The following is a 21,055-nucleotide window of genomic DNA, read 5'->3' on the forward strand; positions in this document are numbered from 1 at the left end:
GAAATTTAAGAATTTTGGAAGAGGTGAAATTCAAGCCATGAATCTGAATGAAAATATATGACCTGTTATAGGGAGGAAGAAGGTGCTCTAACTACAGGGTTGAGCGTATTACTCATCATTGTATCTTCTATAGAGCATAGCATAGTGTCTCCAACATAATGGATACCATTATATTTGTGGAATAAATTGATGGCATTTCCAATATACTCTAAAAGTCACTGTTTGAGCTGATCCACCCTTGTGTGTTTGATTCATTCTATAAACAAAGGAAATAAGCTTTAGTGTATAAACTTTGTTGTGTTATAGTCTGCTATGGTTTCTGTCATTTCATCTTCCAGATTCCTTGTGGAACTCAAAAGGCTTTTTCTGAGCCTAGACAGATGGATTTGAGCCTCCTCACAGATATTGTCTTGGGGCCTTTGTCAAAATGGAGACAGAATGAGATTTTAGGGCTGTTGATAATTGAAAGCCATGGAAACTAAATTAGTTGTCACATAAGGGCTATTTTCATGTTTCGGGAGATGGTTGATGTGTGTTTTCTTATTCTTAAGAATTCCCATTCCATATTAAGCTACAATATAGCCTGTGGGTTTTGAATGTTACCCATACTGAGGGAAGAAAATTAGACATTATTGAAATGATTTTGTTGAATAAAGTTTTTCTTAAGTGCCAAATATATACAATCCTGTGTTTTCCTTTGTTTTTCAGTGCAACTATGAAAAGAAGCAAGGGTAGTATATTTACATGCAGAGAATTCTGAATTTCTGGGAAAGTGTGGCAAGAAAAGGAACTTGGATTGGGGAACAGACAAAAAAGGAACACATATTCAGAAACCTGACTTTCTCATAAGTGATACCTGAGTTTAAGAAGTGAAGTAGTTCCTCAAAGTATACATGTTGAGTAAACTTCATTTAAAGTCCTTTGCTGTAACTGACCTTTTTTCAATCAAGGAAGGAGTAAAGTCAAGAGTTGAGACAATAAATTCCTAAGGTTTGGATAGTTTATTTCTAAAATCCTTACTAGGAAAAAAAAAAAGAGTAGTAGAGTTGAGAGATTTCACTCTGACCCAGAATCAAAAAGGAAGTGAAATGATGTTATTTTAATTCAGTTGCTAAATCCAGGCTCTTAGGACTTTATGAAAAACTTGAAGATGACAGCATTTGTTCCAATGAAGGCTAACTATTGCAAGTGGAAATAGAAAGGAATAAACATGGACATGATTATTCCTTCATTGGTCTATTGACCAGCAAGACTACATGCAAAAGCCACATAAATAACCACAGTAGTAGGTTTTGTCAGTAGTTTGTGTGGTTTCATTGAAGATATTTTGTGTGAAGCTCCACGGCATGGAACTGAAACTTGTGATACTGAATTTGGGTGGAGGCATGCTGTAATTTTGCCTTGAGTTAATGAGAGACTCATTGCCCTGAGCATGACTGGCCATTCACTGAGGATGTGTTCATGACCTGGACACACAAAGACCATAATGTCTCAGTCCTATAGGGTCATCCAGTCCAATAAGGAAGAGCAATAGGTAAGCAGGCAATTGTGACATGGCAGGCCACATTAGTGAATCAAATGAAAACATGGGTTCAACTTAAAGCACCGTTCTCAAAGAACAGTTTCAAGAATGAATACATGGGTTAGAGACTGAGAGAGCTCATGGTATGTGGGTGCATATTTTACAAACTATACAAAGCTGAACCAGAACGGGCACGTAGACAAAACACCTTGAGAAAGGCAGGCTGCTAAAATCAGCATATTTGTCTGTTTGCTTTTACTAATTATCTCTGTATTCCAACACACAAAAGTTCTTTTAAAACTCTCTGAAATGTAGGTACAAAGGAGTAGTGAGTGGGGAGCTGGGGAGGGTTGGACGGACATTCTTTAATGAGCATAACGGTGTTAATAAACTGTTAGGAAGTCATTGGAGAGTGTATGTGTGCATGTCAGCTCTTTTTCTGAGTTTCCTGCTTGCTGGCTATTCTTAGTTACTGTTGCACAGAATTGTGTAAAGGTCAAAAATTCAGAATTCATTCTCAGTTTACTGACTTGGATGCATTGTGAGTGTTGACAGATTGTCTTGCCACATGTAAGTTATTTTTGGTGTGTTAAAGTTTCAGGGCAACTCTAGGGGATATGTTGTGGAAAAAGTATATAAAGAAGTTTTTCTGATGCATGCTGCAGCTCTAAAGCTGTTTCTGAATTCTGCTCTCGACTGGTTATCTGAGGAGATGAGTAATTAAATAATCGCTTTGGAAAGGCTAATTAATTTAGCCATTACTCAGGGACTGCTGCTACTGGTCTTTCCATCTGCCCACACGACAGGCACACCTGGCGCGTGGTATTGTCATGGCCACTTCAGCGGATGACTCCCCAGGATGTCTGTGTGTGTGGAAAGAATGGTCAGTCCTAGGCCTCCTCCAGGGTGCAAACCTGCTCTTCTCGTGCTTCTACCAGGTTGCCACTGGGCTCTTGCTCTTGAGACCTGATGAAATGGGGGAAAGCTGATGATTAATAGAACCCTTTCTCCTAGATTTTGGTGTATGAGTGTATGCCCTGAGGCATCACTGAGCATAATCATATATCAAATTTCCTCCCAAGCACATGGCAGTACCTTCGTAAAGGAAAATATATGGGGAGAAGCTAATTGAAACAAAAACCTAGGCCTCAGCATAGCTTTGTATTAGGAATTTGACTACTATTGCTCTTTTACTCTGCCAGCAAATATTAGCACTTGGAATTCAGTGTGTTGATGTAAAGTTTTAGGTGGTACTTTAAAAGCTTCATGGAAAAACGTGTTAGAAAAAAGTGCCCACTAATTACAAAAATGTTTGGCACCAAAATAAACATGGAAAAATAAATTAAGAGATAAGCTAATGGCTGAGGGTTAAGTCTTCTTAGGCTGTTTGAATCCCACATCAAAGTACTGTTGAGTCCTACCTCTTCTACTTCTGCTCCAGCATCTTGCTAATGCACATCTTTTGGAGGCAGCAGGTAACAACTCAATTACGTTGGTCCCTGACACTAATGTGGGAGACAGGGATGGAATCTCAGGCTCCTGGATTTAGCTTGGCCCATTAATTGCTCTTGCAGGCTTAGGCAGGGAGTGAACAAGCAAATAGAAACACTCATTCTCTCCCCCTCTCTCTGTTATTCCTCACCCTTTGAAATAAAATGAAGCTAAATTTAAAAATTTGATTTTTGTGCAAAACATTGTTGAAATTCATATATGCTTTTTTCATAATACATACTTTCTGTAAACTCGTGTTAGTGTATTTTTCACAAAAAAGTCAAGAATGTCCTGAATCCTTAGAGGCTGGGATGATTTCTTATATTGTTTGAACTTGCCTCCCTAGCAGTAGAAGCAGTGATAATAGACAATTGTAGAGACAGACAGATGTTCTAAAAGAGATGGTTTAACAAACCTGTATCCATTGCTGGTTTTACAAATTTGGCAAAACATGAATGATCATATTTAGACTTCTCAGCAGTGAGGTGTTAGCCATGCTTTGTAGCCTACATGAGAAGCTTCAGTTTGCTCTTCAAGGTAGATATTACAATATATTCGTATTGTTCAAACTGGACTGAGGGTTCTGGGGGGTGCTCTCTGAACATTTTGGAAATCTGTAACATCAAAACTATTTTTATAATAAAATAAAGTAAAAAATAGCTAGTGTTATTCTCTAAGTAGTCTACTCCACATGTGACAATGCAGGATTTAGAAGCTACAAAAGGAAGCAAATATGAGAATCTATATGTTATTTTCATTAGGCAGACACTAGAGACACTGAGAAAAGTTTAAAACAGTGCTACTCCTTTTACTATTTGTTTTGAATTCTGTAATTATATTTATGTTTTGTTAACCTTTAATGGGATTATTGTTGTTTAAATGAAGTGTACTTGGTGTCCAAGTTTTAATTTTGATTATGCTAAATATCAACAGCTATAACTCAAAATTACTTGGGCTGTTAGCATCTTGAGTGATTTCTTGCAGCATTAAAAAGGGTTCTGACATACCATCACTGTATATCGTTAGCAATGATTATAAAACCTGTTTTATGGGGTGGTTCTAGGTTTGATTATTTCATGTAAAGTCTTTGAGGGTAGTGCTGGACGTAGGAACTATTCTATAGCGACTCTCACAGCTATTACAGTTATTTAAATGGGAAAGTCGATTGAGTCAAAGAAGTGACTTACTGAAATTTCTAATACCAGAGTGACAGATCTTGGATATGAAGTAAATTCCAACAATACTGCATTCAAAAGATCAAGGAATCTGAAGAATAATAAAACACATAATACAGATTGTTGGTCACTAAAATATTTGTGAGGACATACCTATTCCTCCACATGATTTGTTGCTGCAAAGTATGCAATTGAAAAAAAAATTCGAAAATAACAGAATATACCTTCCCATTTATAGGAAACTCATTTTCAGTCTTTCAACAAAATTAATATTCAGTTTTTTAATTTACACAAGTTTATTTCATATATACAGATAATTAACATCGTGATACTCTCTACCATATGCTACCTTCAATCCGTGCTCCAGCTCTTCTTCCTCCTCCTTTTCCCATTTCCACTCTTACATTTTACAAAGATATACTTTCAGTTTCCTTAATGAGTCATAAAGTTACCCCTGCACTAAGTAAAAGTTCAACAAATAGTATGAAGAAAAAATGACACTGTTCCTCAACAGAAGTGACAAGGGCTGTAAACAATCATCAAACCTCAATGTCCATTTCACTCCAATATATTACACTTTATATACTCTATTAGTTACCCCTGATCAGGGAAAACAAATGATGTCTGTCATTTTGGGATTGGCTTGTTTGACTAAGTATAATGTTTTCCACTCGCATCCATTTTGTTGCAAAAGACAGGATTTTTTTTTGGAGCTGAGTAGTACTCCATAGTGTGTGTGTGTGTGTGTGTGTGTGTGTGTGTTTATCATAGTTTCTTTATCTAGTCATCAGTTGGTGGACATCTGGGTTGATTCCATTTCTTAACTATTGTGACTTGAGCTGCGGTGAGCATGAGGGTACAAATAACTCTTTCATATGCTGATTTCATTTCATTTGGGTAAATTCCCAGGAGTGGGATGGCTGGACTATATGGTAGGTCTATATTCAGATTTATTTTACTTTAAATGATCAGGTTATTTGAAAGGCAGAGTTACAGAGAGAGGGAGAAACAGATCTTCGGTCTGCTGGTTTATTCCTCAAATAACTTCAGTGGCCCTGCTGGCCTAGGCCAAAGCCAAAAGCTTCTTCCAGGTCTCCCACATGGCTGCAGGATCCCAAACACTTGGACCATCTTCTGCTGTCAAAGGCATATTAGCAGGGATCTGGATCTGAAGTGGAGCAGCTGGGACACGAACAGATGCCCATATGGGATGCCAGCATTGCAACTGGCAGCTTAGCTCACTACCCCACAATGTTGGCCCTTAACATTGACTTTAAAATCCTGTTTTGAATATGGTGCACAGCTGTTGTACTAATTTGTGGGCATTCTGGCTGGCTATAGCACCAGAACTCTGAATATAGAATTGTTACTGATTTTTATTTCTAGGGTCAAGAATTTATACAAGACCTTCAGTAAACTGATATTTTGATGAATGGATTGAAATTTTCATTATTTGTTGGTTTGTATAATTGGAATTTGCCAGAATATTCTAGAAAAAATTTAATTAGATCCATATATATATTCCATAAGACCTAAGTAACTAAATTTTGAATACTGTACAATACAGGGAATTAACCTGAAAAACTAAAAGCAACACAAACTTAGTTTGGTAGGAGGCATTATTACAAGAGGCCCTCGGGAAGTTCATGGAATATGTGAATTATGAACAAACTATAGATTTCCAACTTTTTAATTCCATTTTCCCTCAATTTTTAAAGAATTCTTATAAAATTTTTACTATACTGGCATTGTTCTCTACAGTAAAAATAACTGATCTTACATTTCTAAAATACCCTGAATTTAAGGAGAAAATGTGAAACATAAATGGGGACATGGAGTTGTTATGCTTCATGGGTAAGTAAAGATCATGCCAAATTATCTATCACTTCTAAGGTAACACACAGCATCTACCATACTGACACTGTGCTTGATGTGAGGCACAGTTGTACCTTTAGCTCTGCACCTTTCAGATGTATTGCATGTACAGTGTAGTCTGGGGTGGTGAGACTTACAATGAATAGAACCACCGTTTCACACTTACTCTGCGTGCCCTTGTTCATCTTCCTCAAGGGCATCTTCTACCATCTGCTTAATGGAGTGTGGGGTGCATGTGGCTCCATTATTTGCCATTCAGAATGGGTCAGGGTCCCAGGCTTCATTCAGAGGGCAAGAGCACTTGGATTTGTCTTGAGGCAGGCTTGCATCCCATGCTTATGCAACAGATGGCTCTGCAGCACTCTCCTGTCTGAGATCTCTACATATCACACACTGAGTATGTCCCTTTTTGCAATCTGCTTTCTCCTTGGGGAACATTTTTGTAAAACTTGGAAACCTTATAGGTCTTCCCTCGATTTGGCATTTGCCAACACCATTTAGACTTTGTTAAGGGTACTCTTTGCATGAGTTTAATTTGCAGATGTGTCAGTGGTCTTCTGAAGATGCATGATTCACATAAAAATGGTCATTTGTTACTATTTGTTGGTATAGTCTGTGGCTGTTTCATGGACATAAGAAACTTGAGACTAATTCTGTAGTTGAATAAAGGCTGAATGAGAATAGCTCTATTTAATCTTTCTAGGAGAAAAAATTCTTGCTGCAATTAACTCGGAGACGTAAGTGTGATCTTATTTGTTTTGCTGTGTATATGTTTTGTTTATTTTTATTTTATCTCTATCTGTTAAATTAAGGATCCATAGCTCTTGATGAAATATCCCTGGGCATTTTTTTGTGTAATCATAAAGTCAATACCCTCTTCATAATGAGCTACTGGCTTTGCCACAAACAGAACAAAACAGGGATGCCTTGCAAAAGCACAGTTGTCTTTATCCAGCAGATGCACTAAAGCCTTGAAATAGGAGCAAGGGTGTATGTGAGTGTATTTAATTTGCCTTGGGTAGCTTGCAAGTCAAGTATTCCTTTATTTTTTATACAAAGCTGTTTGTGAGATCCTTGAATTTGCATGAAAAAGATTCTGCTTTCAATTGATTTCACACATATATTGGGACCATAAGGGTTTGAAGATATGGTTTGCCAGGGACTGCTAAACAAGGGGAAAAGAAATTACTGTAAAAAAAAACTTTAATATTTTGACAGAGTTGATAATTTGATCCTAGAAATATTAACATCTGGAAATCCTGATAATTTTATCATAGATGCTTTGACCTTTAACAAACATGTCACTTCCTTAGTTTTGATAAAGGACAACTTTTTTTTTCCAGATAAAAATAAAATACAATTTCTACCTTAAGAAGTCTTTTTCATATCAAGCATAGATTGAATAACAAGGAATTGAAATTGGAGCATAAAGATTTAATAAGATTTATTTATTTTAAGAGATAAGAGAGAGGGAGAAACAGATCTTCCCACTCCTGGTTCACTCATCAAATAGCTACAGCAAACATGGCTGTAGTACAGTTGATCTTTCACTGCCTTTGCTCATCTCGGGGGTGGGGGGACCATGCAGTATTCTTTGGTAACTTGAGGGGTTCCTGTTCCATGACATATGTTGTGTGTCCCACATAAATGATTTCTAACATTACAGACCAGAGTCCCAAGGGACAGTTGTATTTTTTTTGTGTTCCTGCAGATTCTTCCTTTCATGTCTGTAGAATAGCTTGTTTCAAGAGTCCAGACTTCAGCAGTTTCCCTCCTTTGTAGAGGGAAGGAGACTGAGGAGCAGGGATTGGAGATCCTTCCTGTGACTCAGACTACTCTGAAATTGTCCATGTGGATGTCATCTCTTTCTACTTGTCCAGTTGAAACTGACCATATCTGTTCTCTGTTGAAGTACAACTTAGTGTTTGTAGTTTCCATGTATTTTACCATGTTTCACTGAATCTTTCTGCCAGGTTGTTGCCTCTTTAGAGTTGACCCTTTTAAACTGGTTCATTGTCTTTTCCTTTCATAAAGAAATGAATGCATAAAAATGCAATGTGTTAGTAATATGTTAGAAATGCACAAAATTTCCTGATTTATTAACATTTTCCTTTTTAAGAGCTCTGTAGTAGCTAAAACCATTAGTTATCAAATTGAATCTAACAAGATTGGACAAGCCACCTATACCATGTGACAATTTGTAATAATTCTTTGAAAGGGTATCTCTTTTAAGCATTCTTAACCCCTTTACTGTATTAGGCCTCCCTTAAAATTTAGTAGAGTGATCACAGTCAGATTAACTCTGTAGAAATGTCTTTCATGTTAAACTGCTCTTGAGAAAAAAGCCTTCAGTATGCAAATTAAATCTTAGAGGATTGAGTAATCAGAAATGATGATCCAAGGGGATTTTCTAGATGATTCACACATTCCTAGTTCTGTATCTTCTAGTTTGCAAAGTGTGGTCCTGGGACCCTGGACATCCCCAAGTCCATTTGAAGGGATCTGTAAGATCAAAACTATATTTGTTATAATACTAGATGATATTTGCCTTTTTCATTCATGTCCTTTCATGAATGGAATTTTCTAAAAGGCACATAATGTGTTGTCACAATAGGTGGAAACCAGAAGCTAACATGAGACTGGTTGCCTGCTATTAAGCCAGACATCAAAGATATTTGCAAAAATCTGATGCAGTGTCACTATACTTGTGAAATTTATGTTTTGAAATGTAAGATTGTTTTGCTGATCAAGTCATTGTTTCTCATAGTGTCCATTTCACTTCAACAGGTTTCCTTTTTGGTGCGCAGTTAGTTGTCACCGATCAGGGAGAACATATGATATTTGTCCCTTTGGGACTGCCTTATTTCACTCAGCATGATGTTTTCCAGATTCCTCCATTTTGTTGCAAATGATCAGCCCTTGTCCTGACTGTTGATGAACAACTTAATATTTTATCCCTTTTAGTATTTTTTTTGTTCTACTTAATACTATTGGTTGAACTCTTTAATTAACACAGTTATTCTTAAGTGTTTTAATTTAACTGAAAAGTGATTTCTGTTAAATATAAGAGTGTGAATAAGAGAGGGAGGAGATGTACCATTTGGGTCATGCTCAATCGGACTTGCCCCTAACAGTAGAGTTAGAAATGTGCCAGGGGATTCCAATTCAATCCCATCAAGGTGGCATGTACCAATGCCATCTCACTAGTCCAAGTGATCAATTTCAGTTCACAACTGATCATACTTATAGGATTAAGAGTCAAAGGGATCACATAAACAAGACTAGTGTCTGCTAATACTAACTGATTGAATTAAAAAGGGAGAGAATGATCTAACATGGGAAGTGGGATACACAGCAGACTCATAGAATGGCAGATATCCTAAACAGCACTCTGGCCTCAGAATCAGCCCTTAAGGCATTCGGATCTGGCTGAAGAGCCCATGAGAGTATTTTAGGCATGGAAAGCCAAGACACTCTGGAAAAAAAAAAACCTAAATGAAAGATCTCCACGAGTGAGATCCCAGTGGAAAGAATGGGCCATCAAAGAAGGAGGTACCTTTCTCTGAAGGGAGGAGAGAACTTCCACTTTGAATATGACCTTGTCTAAATAAGATCAGAGTTGGCAAACTCAAAAGGCTTCCATAGCCTTGGCAACCCACGACAAGAGCCTAGGGTGATTCCTGATGCCATAAACAAGAGTGTCAAATTGTTAAGTCAACAACAGGAGTCACTGTGCACTTACTCCTCATGTAGGATCTCTGTCCTTAATGTGTTGTTCAATGTGAATTAATGCTATAACTAGTACTCAAATAGTGCTTTATACTTTGTGTTTCTGTGTGGATGCAAACTGTTGAAATCTTTACTTTATATATAGAAGATCAATTTAGTATATATTAAGATAATTGAAAATGAATCATGATGTGAATGGAATGGGAGAGGGAGTGGGAGATGGTAGGGTTGTGGGTGGTAGGGAAGTTATGGGGGGGAAAAAGCCACTGTAATCCAAAAGCTGTACTTTGGAAATTTATATTTATTAAATAAGTGGAAAAAAAGAGTAAAAAAAGGAGTATAAATAACAATTAAATGTATAGTATAGTAAATACAAAAAAAAGAAATTTAAGGTAGTTTTACATCTGTAATTGTGGGTTGTTTTTAATGGATTTATATTTTAAAATGTTACCAATTTTCATTTATTTGACAAATACCTATAGATATTAGGAAAGAGGTGGAGGAGTGAGAGAATAAGTTGAATGAAGACTTATGTCCTTCTGTCTTGAAAGAAAACACAGTAGAGACTTTCAGAGCCATCAACAATATAAATACCTTCATGGAAATTTATTATAATTAAAGTAAATAACTTGGTAAATATTCCTGTTACCTTCCTATGATTTTCACCATTGAAAAGGATGAAAAAAAAAACCTAGAACTTCTATTTTGGAAATAATTTTATTCAAAAAAGAAAAAAAATAGGAATATAGAGCAAGAACAAAGTTGATGCCTTGGATAGTTTCTTCATTGACACTGTTGTGAATAGATGTTTTTTAAATTTTATTTTCCTATTGCCTGGTGTAATGATATAAACAACATGATTCAAAACAGGCATTGTAGAGGTCCTGGCCTCCCATATTACGATGCCAGTTTAAATCCCAGCTGCTCCACTTATGATCCAATTTTCTGCTAATGTGCCTGGGAAAGCAGTAGAAGATGACTCAAGTACTTGGGCTCCTGCTGTTCACATGGGAATCCTAGGTGGAATTCCTTGCTTTGGTTTGCCAATCTTGGCTGTTGTGACCATTTGTGTAGTGAATCAGTAGATGGAAACATGCACTGTGTGTAACTATCACTCTGCCTTTCAAATAAATAAGTAAATTTTTTTTCTTAAAAAACTGATTGCTGTTGGGGCTGGCGCTGTGGTGCAGTGGGTTAACACCCTGGCCTGAAGTGCCGGCGTCCCATATGGACACTGCTTCAAGTTCCGGCTGCTCCATTTCTGAGCCAGCTCTCCGCTATGGCTTGGGAAAGCAGTAGGAGATGGCCCAAGTCCTTGGGCTCCTGTACCTGCGTGGGAGACCCAGAGAAAGCTCCAGGCTCCTGGCTTCAGATCGGCGCAGCTCCGGTTGTTACAGCCAATTGGGAAGTGAACCATTGGATGGAAGACCTCTCTCTCTCTCTGCCTCTCCTTTCTCTGTATAACTCTTACTTTCAAATAAATAAATTAACCTTTAAAAAAACCTGATTGTTGTACATTGACTTCTATAACTTTGCTAAATTTACTTTTTGTACAGTTTTTTAAAAATTAAGACTTTAAATTAGAAAATTATACTACCTCTGAGTAGACAGTTTCACCTCTTCCATATTTGAAATTCATATTTGTTTGTGTTATCAAACTGGATAGAAATTTTGCCTGTGTGACTATTTTCACTTTATATATGTGGAATAAAAAAGTGTATATACTCCTGCATTTGCTTCTATCAACAGCATGTTTGTGAAATTCTGTATGTTTTTGTGCTTAGGTGTAGATTACTCTTTCTCACTGCTTGAGCTTAATCATGTACTGCAATACTTCAAAGGGTACTTACCAGTTTATTACTGAGCATGTGCATTTTTACCTGAAGGCAATACCTGAAGGCTATTGCAAAGCATGTACCCTTGAACCTTATAACACATGGGTCTTAAAAACAGATCATGTAGAATGCATAGTTAGGAAGTTAAAACTGCCATAGGTTTCAGGTTCTGGGGAACCAAAATAAACTTCTAATTTGATTTTACATGAACATTGTGAAGTGCCTTAGTATTTTTGTGTGTGTGTGTGTGTGTGAAATGTGTGTTGGCTCTTCTGTGTGTTTCGATTCCATAGTGGAATTGCTTGGTTGTAGGGTATGGAGTATGATTTTCTGCTTTGAGTTTGGTTTTTTACCAAAGTTGTTCTTTTGGTGCATTTTTAATAGTGTCTAGGGAGAGAATAACTAAATGCATATGTTTAATTTTAATAAAATAGAAAATCAGTTATCTTCGTCTCTTGCAAGTCTTTGTTTATTCTGTTTGCCCTTTATCTGCTTAACAGGACAGGGACATGGACATGCTGCCCTGTGTACCTCAGGGGCCTGTGATTTGCATCTCTGGTTCCTTCCTGTCCCCTTTGTAGGCCTCCTTATATGTGCATGCACAGGTCCTGCTTTAGGCTCCAGAACTGGCCTTTGCTGAGAATCTCTTTGTTCCACTTTTCTATTTTAAATCCTGTGTTCTTGGTTATTTACTCAGAGAACTGCTGCTACTAGAAAACTGCTCAATCTAAACCTGGTGAAAGCAGGTTCCTATGTAGTGAAGGGCATTTCATAGATCCAAGCAGTGAAAAGAGAAGAAATGCTTGCTCTAACTCAGCTCAAACAAACCTGCTTCCTCTGCCTCTACATAGTGAATCCTGTGCAATCGAAGAGTTAACAGAGGTGGGATACCCAGATACCTTCAGATCTAGATAGTTACAGAAGGGTTTCAGGAGAAAGCCTTGCTAAAACTGAAATGCTTGGTAAAACTAACACATTACAAGTAGAGTTCACTTACCCTTGTGTCATTATCTATAAGCTATTCAGAAACTCATTGAAAAGCTGTTGAAAGTGTAGTTACCCATAACTTTACAAAAATGTTAAAATTTTAAGGAATATTTAATACATTGTAAATGAGTTCAGAATTATAAGGACTATAAATCAACCTCATTGTTAAAGAATGCTGAAATAATAAAGTCTTTATTTTCATACTTCCTAGACCTTGAAAAATAAGTTCATTTAGGCTTTGAAGTAAAGAAATCTAAAATTCCACCTAACTTACACCTGATTGCTATTACTATTTTAAGAAGAGTGTATACATTTAGCGTTTTAAACATCAGTATTGGCGTGGAGCAACAGATGAAGTAATTAAAAATTTATAAGCAAAGTTGGTACAGAAAGAAGTGACATACTTCATCTGTGGAACACTGATTTATATATGACATATTAGTGAATGTAATTAAAACTTAGCATTTGACATTATAAAGTCCAAAGGAAAAACATCTTCAATGACACTGCATGAAAGCAATGCACTAATCACTTAACCTTTTTTATAGAAAATGTGGTAGAGGACATGAGCCAGAAAGAGCAGAGGAAGGAGTTCCTCTGGAGACCAAAGAGGAATGTTTGATAGCCGTGCTAGTGTGCCCTCTACCCTGGGAATGGTCCAGTAATCATGTGCTTTTGTTTCTCCAGGGAGAAGTTGGCGGTGGCCCAACTGCAGCGGGAAGTTGCCCAAAGAGCAAATGAGGGGGCTATGGTAAGTCCTGGTTGGTCTCTCTCCCTACCCTGAAACCTCTACCCAGAGGTCTCTGAGGTGGAAGTCTTTTTATTGGATTAAGTTTAAGGAAAATGTCTGCTTGCAGCATGTTGAATGATGTTTTCTTAAATGATGTATTTATAATGCAATTTAGGGGATTCTGTTGTTTGTGGAGATAGAGGTTAACTGGAAAATTTTAAGTAACAGTTGAGTAGTTTTGGAGAAATGTTCAAATATTCAAAGGGTTATATATCAGCACATCATCTCTAAAATATTTGAGAGGCTTCACAAAGAAAGGTAGGAGGTTTATTTGAGTTTAGAGATTGGAGGTTCTCACTGTTGGAGTCTGGGCAACTGTATTGGTTCATCTATCAGGGGAAGGCCAGAGATGGTGGAGTGGTGACAATGTGGCTGGTCAGGAAGTAGGCTGACACAGGGTGAGTTCTCTTTCTGCATGACCAGCCCTCCTGCAAGGACTGCCTTCCAAGGGCAAGCCCAAGGTGACCTAAAGACCGTCCATATAAGTGCATCTCCCAGATGCCGTAATTACATTGGGTGACCCTTAATCCATCAACTGTTAGAATTAATGCATTGACTGTTTGGTGTTTAAACATGTGCATCATTGTAGGGAGCCAAATCCCATTCAGAGCATAACAAGTTGTAAGGATTTATTTTGTGGAGGTCTACTGGATACCTAGGCTTCAGGGTTAGGTCTCAGTTTCTCTAAATGAGGGTCTTAGATGTTTAGATAAGAGCAGTTCAGCATAATTCATCCATCTCAGCTTTTCAAACTTAATAAAACAAATGACTTAAAAGAACATTTGGATGTTTCCTAATTGGCCTTTTATTCTCTTCCTTCTCTCCAGTATCTGCACTATATATCTCCCTCTTTTACAGCTCGTACCCTTTAGAAAACTGTTGTTTCTTTGTGTTGTGAATTGTACTAAAAATCAATATGGTTGTTTTGGTCCATAGCAACTTCATTTTATAGACTTTCTTGGCCAAAATATCTGTCTGTGTGCCACTATACCATCCAGGATGGCTGTCTGGGGACTTGGGGATTGCATGTGTGTGGATTAACTGCTATTGCTGCCTCTGAGAAGAAAATATACTGGATTTTTTTTCTCCCACTTATGACAAAACAATGGCATCTGTGCAGTTTTTCAGTGCAACAATTTTGTTTTTGAAAATATAAATGAAAGCTTTTCAGACCCTGAAGGCTGTTTGTATTTGCTTTCATGAGAGTTAATTGACAATCCATCCACTGAAAACAAAAACTGATGAAATATGCTGGCCTCACATTTCTCTGAGAATAAGGCACAAGCTTCGGTGAGATGTTGACTGTTCAGCGGGGACTGAACAAGTGGGCCTTGAGCATGTTGAAATACGAAGGGGATGTGAACATATTGTTTAGCAAGTGATCTTTTTGAAGAGAGAATCTTGCATGTTTAAATGATATGAAGCCGTTGTTCAAAAGCACACTTTAATAACGAAATGGAAAGAGGTGGACAAAATAAAGATCTAGTCCAATGGTGGATTGAACCTTTTCAGTCCAAACTTGTCACTGCACTTGGACATGGTAATGGGCAGGGCCACTATGTAATGTTTCAATCTTTGGTTTAGGGCTAGCTCATGTGCAATCAACTATGTTCCTGACAGTGAGGAAGCGACTTGATTTTTCTAGGTGTCCATTTCCCCATCTTTGAAAGTTGGAATTTTATGTTTCAGTTAGCTTGTTAGGGATTCATGGTACTTAGTATTTGCCCATGTAAAGTTTCTATAATATGCAGACTTACAGGCATTAACTTAGGCAATAACTAAAAGGTATTTAAGCTCATGAGAACAAACCTTGGAAGAATGAACTTTAGTTCTTAATGATATTAAATGTGAGTTAATTAAAATGGTCTTAGATCAATAATTGTCTACTCTGTTACCAAAACAAAATCTCCTTTAAAAACATTACAGAGGTAATTGTTCAGGGTAGAGAAAACCAGAAAACGCAGATAAGCGAAAAGATAACTTTGCTCTAGTGACTTAGAAAGTTACCAATGTCTTACTAATGGAATTTTAATCATGGTGAAAGAAATCACCTCTTGGTGCTAATTGATTTGACAGATACTTATTGAGCATGTACTGTGTTGTCAGCACTGGGTAGGTACTAGAGGAACCCTTAGGGAAGAAAATGGGAAAATTCTGAAAGCTTGCAGTCTAGTGCCTATGGAGACAGACTTTGAATAAAATTACAGTGTTAGATGAGGAAGGAACTACGAGAAAATAAAAGCCAAGTAGGGCAGATTGGGTGTCCACTGTTTGAAATAGAATATCAAGTCACAACAAAGTTAGTCTCTGAGCAAAACTTGCAGAGGATGGAATTTGTCATAGGGATATCTGGGAGGGGTTATTCCAGGAAGGCAGATCAGCAAATGCAAAGGCCTGGCCTGTGACTAAGGAACTGTGTGGGGACATGGCTGGCTAGAGGAGTAATGGTATGATGGGGGAGAGGATGAAACGTGGAAGAGGGAATCAGAAGTGGTGGGGACACACAGTGTCAAGTCATCAGTGTCTCCATGGATCTGTGATTGAGGCTCTGCGTGACAGGAACCATCAGAAGACTTGGAATGAGGCAGTGACATGGTCAGATGAGTAGAATTCCCAATTGTGTTATCCCTCTACTATGTAACTGATCACATCTTGATTCTTTACAGACACCATAATCCCTGATTGTCACTAATTTCCTTTTCTGTTCCCTCATTCTCAATTTTTTTTTTTTGCTTCTTAATGTAGTTCAACTCCTCTGTTTTCTACCTAATTACATGCTTCAGCTTTTCTGCTCCTGAAAATTTCTGAAGTCCTGATTATTTCAGTCTCTGAAAGCTCCTGAAATGAGTCAGTTCTATTAATCCTTTAAATTTAATTCTTACTGTTACAAGTTTTTTTTTTTTTAATAGAACTTCTGTCATGTCTGTAACAAAATGGAAATCAGTTCATCACTACCAGATCACCTTAGGTTTTTCAAAGCCTATAGTCTTATATAAAATGCTTATCTACTTGAAAGGAAAAATGAAAGTGAAGAAATTACACTGCAAGTCTATTCTAAAAGCCATTAATTAAATTCAGACTGATAATTTTTTTAAAAGATAATCAGTAAAAATAATCAATCTTCAAAGCAAAGCATACCCTTGTAAAAACTTACTTTCACACAATAAATTTTCTCACATTTCAGATTTTAAAAGCATACCCAAGGCACCATTTTGAGATATTTCTTTTAAAATTGCCAAGTATTTCTTTGAGAGACAGAGCAACCATCTGTTGATTGACTCCCTGATTGTGCTTCTTGGGGCCTGGCAAAGATGGGAATTCAATTCAGATTTCCTATATGGGTAGCTGGTATCCAATTACTTGAACAGACACCAATGCCTCCCAGACTTTGCATTAGCAGGAAGCTGGGGTCAATAGCCCGGTATTGGGCCCAAGTAGTCTTATGTGGGACACAGGCATAAAACTGGTAGGTCTGATATCTTTCAGTTTTGAATCTACTTTTCATTTTGTAACAGTTTTAGATTTACAGACAATTGCACTTTTGCCTACTCTTGTCCCAGTTTTCCATAATACTGACATCTTAAATTTTAGTGTAATTGTTAAAGTTAAGAGATTAACACTTATGTGTTAGTATGATTTTAAATATTTATTTTTATTTATTTGAAAGGCAGAGCTGCAGAGAGGCAGAGACAGAGGTCTTACATCCTCCAGTTCACTCCCAAAATTGCCACAATGGCTAGTGCTGGGTCAGTCTGAAGCCAGGAGCCTGGAGTTTCTTATAGGTCTCCCACATGGGAACAGGGGCCCAAGGGCTTGGGCCCATCCTCCACTGTTTTCCTAGGCACATTAGCAGGGAGCTGTATCAGAAGTGGAGCAGCTGGGACTTGACTGGTGCCCATAAGGGATGCTGGCACTGCAGGCAGTGGCTTTATCTGCTATGCTACAGTGCCAGCCCCAGATGTATTAGTTTTAACTGAACTCCAGACTTGATTAGGATTTCACCAGTTTCTCTACTGATGTCCTTTTTTCATATCTAGGATCCACTACAGGATAGTAATACTGCATATAGAAAGATTTGTTGTCAGTGGAGAACTGAACATCATGTGGAAAAAGAAACAACATGAGTTTAGAGCTGAGACAGGTCTGGATTAAAAATCTGTGCTTACCCCTTTCCCCCCACACATGTGCTATCCAGTAGCTATAGTTGCTTTGGATACATTACGGTTTTTTTTTTTCTTTTAAGATTTATTTATTTGTAAGGCAGAGTTACAAAGAGGCAGAGGGAGGGAGATCTTCCATCCAGTGGTTCACTCCCCAGTGGCTGGAGCTGGGCTGATCAGGAGCCAGGAGCTTCTTCCTTGACTCCCAGGGTGGTTGCAGGGGCCCAAGCATTTGGACCATATTCAACTGCTTTGTCAGGCTATAACAGAGAGCTGGGTCAGAAGTGGAGAAGCCAGATCTCCAACTGACGCCTGTGTGGGATGTCGGCACTGCAGGTGGCAGCTTTACCTGCTACACCACAGAGCCAGCCCCAGGTTACTGGTTTTGATAATTTCTGATGCTTGGTTTTGTTAACTCAGATCTTTATTTGGAGAATCTTTCATTATATTGGATGTTTTATATATTTTTTCTTTTGTGTTTTGGGACATCAGTGCTTACCATTGTTGCTCACACTTTGTACCTATGAATCAACGCTTGATTTTAGAAGGTACTATTTAAAACAGTGTAAAAGATGTAGCAGTTAATCTAAAAAGTGTGTGAGATACCTTTGGGGAAATAAATACTAAAGGGTCTAAAGGGAGGCCTAAATTAGTGCATAGAGATGACATATTCTTGGAAAGGAAAATTTAAAAATACTAACATACCTAAAAATGACTTATGTATTCAATGGAATTTGAACCAGAATCCAAATAGGGCTTTCAAAGCATTTAAAAAGTACATGCAAAAAAAAAGTACAAGAAATATTAATACAAAAATAATGGTTTTAGATTATATAATATAAAGAAAAATAATAAGGGGTGTTATGTCCTATCACACCTGAATACTTACTTTAAAGCAAAAGCAATTAAATCAGTGTGATAGTGGGGAAAAGTTGAGTACACTAGACAGTGCAATAGAGAACCTACAAACAGACACACAAATATTTTGGAACATATAATTGAAGTAGAACAAGAGTTTAACAAGGGAAAATTGGTTAATATTAAAAGGCTTCTGTGACAGTTTGTATCAAAAATATTACTACACACAAAATAAACCAAATGAATTTTGGATGAGTTAGAACAAACTAAAAGGAAAATGTTAAGTTTTAGAAAGTAATGTAGGAGAAAATCATTATAATAATGAAATAAGGAATGATTTTTTTGACCAGAAGAAAATGTATGACATAAAGGGAAATTTTGTAAATCAGAATACATTGGAAGTAAAAACCATTGCTTAAAACAGAAACATCAATAACAGTGAAAAACTGAGCTGCAGACTGATGAGATCTGCAAAGCAAGTTAGTAGGATAGTGTCATAAATATTGTTGGCTTCTTATTTGGAAAAATTATTCTGTGTTATTAAGAGTGTAGTGTAGCAGGTGTGTACATGTGCTATACATAAATGTTTAAGACAAGTTGCAGTCAAAACACAGCCTATGACCTAGCAAGTCCACTTGCATGTATGTTTGTTTTTTTCCCTAGGAAGCTCTCATATAAGTATGCCAAGTGGCTCATATAAAGGTACATTCTACAGCATTGTTTCTAATAGCAAGGTTTAAGTAGTGAAATAATATGCAGCAGCTACCTGCATATACAAACATGGAACATAAAATGAGAAAAATGTATAGAATAACATACACCAAATTGAGAATGAGGTATACCTTTGGGGGGTAGGGAGAAGTCTTACATACACTTAACTTTTTAAAAAAGAAAAATTTATTTGAAAGACAGAGGGATAAATTGCTCTTCCATCTGCTGGTTTACTCCCTAAATACCAGTAACAGCTTGGCCCTGAGCGGGGCCAGGCCAAAACTAGGAGAAAGGAAGCAATCCAGGCTTCCTGGATGTATGGCAGTGACCCAGTGATTTGAGCCATAATCTACTGCCTCTCAGGATACTCCTTAGCAGGAAGCTGAAATTGGGAGCAGAGCTTGACTTGAACCAGGTATTGTAATATATAATGTGGGTGTCCCAGTGGTGTCGTCATTGGTAAGTGAAATGCTGCACTAAGATAGGTAACTTAAGTTTTATAAATAAACTCCTAATATCTTTGGAAGAGAAACAGAAATGAGAAGTAAATGTTATTTTTATGATGTGCGTATTGAAGGAATATCTTAGTATGACATTGTATCATGAAATGTGAAGATATAAGATGGAGAGTAGACATTGTAAAGGTCATAGATTATGTAGAACAAAGTTGTGTAAACTGAGTCATAAAAAAACCTGTTTTTTAATTGAAACAAATGCTGTAAGATAAAATTATAGGAATTTGTACAGAAATTTGCACAATAACACAATGGATGATGTAGCTGAGTTAATCCAACCTTAAAGTATGTTGGAAAAGTTAGAATAGACTGAGGCACTTCTACAAGATTTTTTAAAGGAGAAATGACATGCCAAAGTGTATTGTTATCACTCACTGTATAGCACTTACTCCTCCAGTTAACCAGTGATGACCTCAGCACTGGCTGCTAGTCAGACTTAGCTAACTTTGTGCCTTTATTTTTATTTTATTTAAGGAATACAAACTTCATGAATTTAATATATACATATTAGGGAAAAGGGTGATTTTCCCCCCTCCTTCCCACCCATACTCTCACCCTTATACTCTTCCCTCTCCCTTTCCCATTCTTATTTTTACAAACTTCTGTTTTCAGTTAATTTTATACTCAAAAGCTTAATCCTGCTCTAAGTAGAAAGTTCACCAAAGAGTATGAAGAAAAAAAAAAAAAAACAGAAAAACATTGTTCCATAACAGTCAAGACAAGGGCTTTTCAAAATCATCACATCTCAAGGTGTCAGTTTTGCTACTATAGATTACCTTTTAGGTACTCTATTAGTTACCACATATCAGTGAGACCATATGGTATTTGTGTTTTTTGTGACTGTCTTATTTCACTAAGTAAATGGTTTCCAGTTGCATTCATTTTGTTGCAAATGACAGGGTTTCACTTTTTTTTTTATCACTGTGTAGTATTTAATAGTGTATACATATGATAACTTTCTTACCCAGGCTTCATTTGATGGACATCTGAGTTGATTCCATATCTTAGCTTTTGTAAAAAGCTCCCTCTATCTCTGCCATTCTGTAACTCTGCCTTTCAAATAAATAAATAAATAAAACATTTGTTAAAAAGATTGCTTTAGCTCCTCAGAATCTTTTGTGTTTCCAAATGAATTGTAGCATCACTTTGTCTAGATCTGAGAAGAATGTTGTTGGTATTTTCATTGGGATCACAAAGAATCTGTAAATTGCTTTCGGTAGTATGAACATTATGATATTAATTCTTCCAATCCAAGAACATGGAACTATGGATAATTTTTCCATTTTTTTGTACTTTCTATTTCTTAATGATTTGTGATTTTCATCATAGAGATATTTGACATCCTTGACTAAACTTATTCCAAGATACTTAATTTTTTTTTATCTATTGTGAATGGGATTGATCTTA

General features: G+C 37.0%; 1 protein-coding gene across 16 annotated transcripts in view; it reads left to right on the forward strand.

The window, feature by feature from the left end:
* The window catches only part of NCKAP5 (NCK associated protein 5), a 1,067,666-nt gene that overhangs the window by 492,331 nt on the left and 554,280 nt on the right, over positions 1–21,055 (forward strand). For all 16 annotated transcript variants that reach the window (XM_051849620.3, XM_051849629.3, XM_070071010.2 and 13 more), the window contains one exon: positions 13,302–13,365. In XM_051849620.3, coding sequence (XP_051705580.3) covers positions 13,302–13,365 — 64 coding nt within the window. The remainder of the gene's footprint in view (positions 1–13,301; positions 13,366–21,055) is intronic.

This window comes from Oryctolagus cuniculus, chromosome 3, assembly GCF_051225735.1.
Source record: "Oryctolagus cuniculus isolate XC-2025 breed Fujian yellow rabbit chromosome 3, ASM5122573v1, whole genome shotgun sequence".
In the NCBI taxonomy this organism is placed as follows: Eukaryota; Metazoa; Chordata; class Mammalia; order Lagomorpha; family Leporidae; genus Oryctolagus; species Oryctolagus cuniculus.